This window comes from Emys orbicularis, chromosome 1 (genome assembly GCF_028017835.1).
Source record: "Emys orbicularis isolate rEmyOrb1 chromosome 1, rEmyOrb1.hap1, whole genome shotgun sequence".
In the NCBI taxonomy this organism is placed as follows: domain Eukaryota; kingdom Metazoa; phylum Chordata; order Testudines; family Emydidae; genus Emys; species Emys orbicularis.
This window is the reverse complement of record NC_088683.1, coordinates 365,439,677-365,442,736: the sequence shown is the minus strand read 5'-3', so window position 1 is coordinate 365,442,736 and position 3,060 is coordinate 365,439,677. Positions and strand designations below refer to the sequence as shown.

Below are 3,060 nucleotides of genomic sequence, written 5' to 3'. Positions count from 1 at the left end.
AACCTTCCTGATTTACACCCAAAAAATGTCTAATTAGTGGGTGTCAGGGGAAAATTGTCTCTTGCAGCAGGTTGTCTCATAGCTGCCTATTGCAGAGCTTCCACCTTCCTCTGCAGCATCTGGACCTGGCCACTGGATATTGGGCTAGATGGACAGCAGGTCTGATCCAGTCTGGCAGTGCCTATCTTCCTCACAGTGGTGTAAATCCAAGACTATGTTTTTGATGATCTTCCTTGAGCTCCTGGGAGTCTCTAGACTTGTACTCAGAGCAGAAAGATGTCTCGTTAAATATCATCCAGTCTCCTGTTCTTTCTCCTTTCAGGAAGGAAAGTTCAAAACTCCCTGGACCTGCCCAGGACATTATGTCAGCTGTCAATGACACCAAATCCAACTCTGCAGTGTTCCTTCTCACCGGGATACCTGGGCACGAAGACGTTCATCTCTGGATCTCTATCCCCTTCTGCCTAATGTATGTTATTTCGATAGTAGGAAATTCAGTCATTCTGTTCATTATAAAAACAGATCCAAGCCTCCATGAGCCCATGTACATTTTCCTTTCCATGTTGGCCATCTCAGACCTTGGCTTATCGCTATCCACCATGCCGACGACACTGGGTATATTCTTATTTAACTTTAGGGAGATCAGCTTCGATGCCTGTTTTGCCCAGCTGTTCTTCATCCACTCGCTTCAATGCATTGAATCCTCCATCCTCTTGTTGATGGCCATGGATCGCTTCATAGCTATCCGTGACCCGCTGAGATATGCCTCCATCTTAACCCTGCCAAGAATAGCCAAGCTGGGACTGGTGTGTGTTCTAAGAGGGGTGGCTGTAATACTCCCACTCACCATACTCCTGAAACAGTTCCGATACTGTCGAGCCAATGTCCTCACCCATTCCTACTGCCTACACCAGGAGGTCATGAAGATGGCTTGTTCAGATATCAAAGTCAACAATATCTTTGGCTTGTTTACCAAACTCGTAACAATGGGGTTGGACTTGCTGCTCATCTTCCTCTCTTATGTGATGATCCTCAAAACAGTGCTGAGCATTGCATCCCATGATCAATGCCTCAGGGCCTTGAACACCTGCGTCTCCCACATCTGCGCCATCCTGCTCTTCTACACACCAGACATCAGCTTGGTTGTGATGTACAGATTCTGGAATAGCTCTTCTCACTTGCTTCAGATTGTTCTGAGCTACATCTCCCTGCTGGTCCCGCCCCTGATGAACCCAGTTGTGTACAGCGTGAAAAGCAAAAACCTTCGTGCGAGGATAATCAGGGTGTTTGTCAAGTGAAGGGTCAGTTCCTCGCCCGGCTCCAGCGGTTGTAACACAGGAGACAAAGAACACCAGACGGGGTCACCTATTACATCCTGAACCCATGCATCCAAGAAGAAATGAGCTACTGATCTCCACTCTGTAGAGAGAGGTTCAGATGGGGTCTAAAGCAGTGGTTTTCAAACTTTTTTTCTGGGGACCCAGTTGAAGAAAATTGTTAATGCCTGTGACCCAACGGAATTAGGAATGAGGGGGGAGGGAGGGTCTCAGGGCTGGGGCAAAGGGTTAGGGTGCAGGGGTGAGGACTGCAGGGTGGGCTGGGTATGAGGGGTTCAGGGTGTGGGAGGGGGGTCTGGGCTGGGGCAGTGGGTTGGGGTTCGGGAGAGGGTCACGGATCTGGGCTAGGGGTGCAGGCTTTGGGGTGGCACCAGGGATGAGGGGTTTGGGGTTCAGGAAGGGGTTCCAGGTTTGGGGGAGGCTCAGGGCTGGGGCAGAGGGTTGGGGCGTAGTTTGGGGCATGGACTTACCTTCAGCAGCTCCCGGTCAGCAGCACAGCCGGGGTGCAGAGGTAGGCTTCTTGCCTGTCCTGGCACCGCAGACTGCGCTATGCCCCGGAAGCAGCCAGCAGGAGGCCCCAGCTCTTAGATGGAAGTGCACAAGTGGCTTTGCGTGACTCTAGCCCGCAGGCACTGCCTCCCTCCCCCAGTTCCCATTGGCTGGTTCCCGGCCAATGGGAGTGCAGAGCCGGTGCTCGGGGCGGGGGCAGTGCACAGAGCCCCTTGGCCCCCCTGCCTAGAAGCAGGACCCGCTGCTGGCCACTTCTGGGGTGCAGCCCGGTGTTGGAAAAGGTAGGCACTAGCCTGCCTTAGCTGGGCAGCACCACCGATGGGAGTTCTAATGTTCCAGTCGGCGGTGCTGACCAGAGCAAGGCAATCCAGTGACTTCCATGCCGCGACCCAGTACCGGGTTGCAACCCACGGGTTTGAAAAACACTGGTCTAAGGCATGGAGCAATGGGCAAGGGGCTGTCCCCACTTGCTGGTGAGGGAGGACAGGGCACTACGGGAAGGAGACCAAGGCAGGCAGCAGCATTTATAGAGTGAGTGTGTTCGTGGAGAGTCAGGAGACAGGTGGGATGTTGGCCCATAATTAGCTCTATCTCTGGCTGCTCCAATCTCAGCATTCCTGGCTATACAGTCAATAAAGAGAAGGGACGTGGATCTTGTTTCCCATTACACCTGGACTGTCACTGACCCGTCTCTGGTAAAACATCCACAGGCCATGAAAAAAGCTGCAGTCACAGTCCTGGACCTTCCTGAGCGCTCTGGGTGCAGCATGACCCATGGGTGCTGCACCAGCTGGGGACAGGGGCTATTCCAGGGACACGGACACCCACCCTTCCCCTACGCCCTCAGCCAGGTGCTTGTGACTGAATCGTGTCAGAGACATGATTAATGCAGGAGCCCAGCAAAAGCCATTCAGGAAACCTGCGCATCCCCATTGATGGCTCTGTGCACCACATACCTGTTCATCCCACTCCCCACCGAGGCAGAGCAGAGCTGTGTGTGAGTGAGGGTCTGACACAGAGGAGTCCTGGCAAAGAACTCAGGCCCAGATTCGCTCCAGTGGCGTAGACAGGTTCTAAGAGCAGGGGGAGCAAACATTAAAAAGGCGCCCCCCCTTGGCTCCTCCTCTGGCCACGCCCCCTTGGCTCCTCCTCCGGCCGCTCCGCGCCCCCCCCCCCCTTGGCTGGCTCCTCCGGCCGTGCCGCGCCCCCCCTC

The 3,060-nt window shown here is 54.3% G+C and overlaps 1 protein-coding gene across 1 annotated transcript; it reads left to right on the top strand.

Moving 5' to 3' along the window:
• The first annotated feature begins 362 nt into the window (after window positions 1-362).
• LOC135895629 (olfactory receptor 51G2-like) lies at window positions 363-1,298 on the top strand. Its single transcript, XM_065423770.1, has one exon. It carries the CDS (start codon window positions 363-365, stop codon window positions 1,296-1,298), a length of 936 nt encoding a protein of 311 aa, XP_065279842.1.
• Window positions 1,299-3,060: the final 1,762 nt, after the last annotated feature.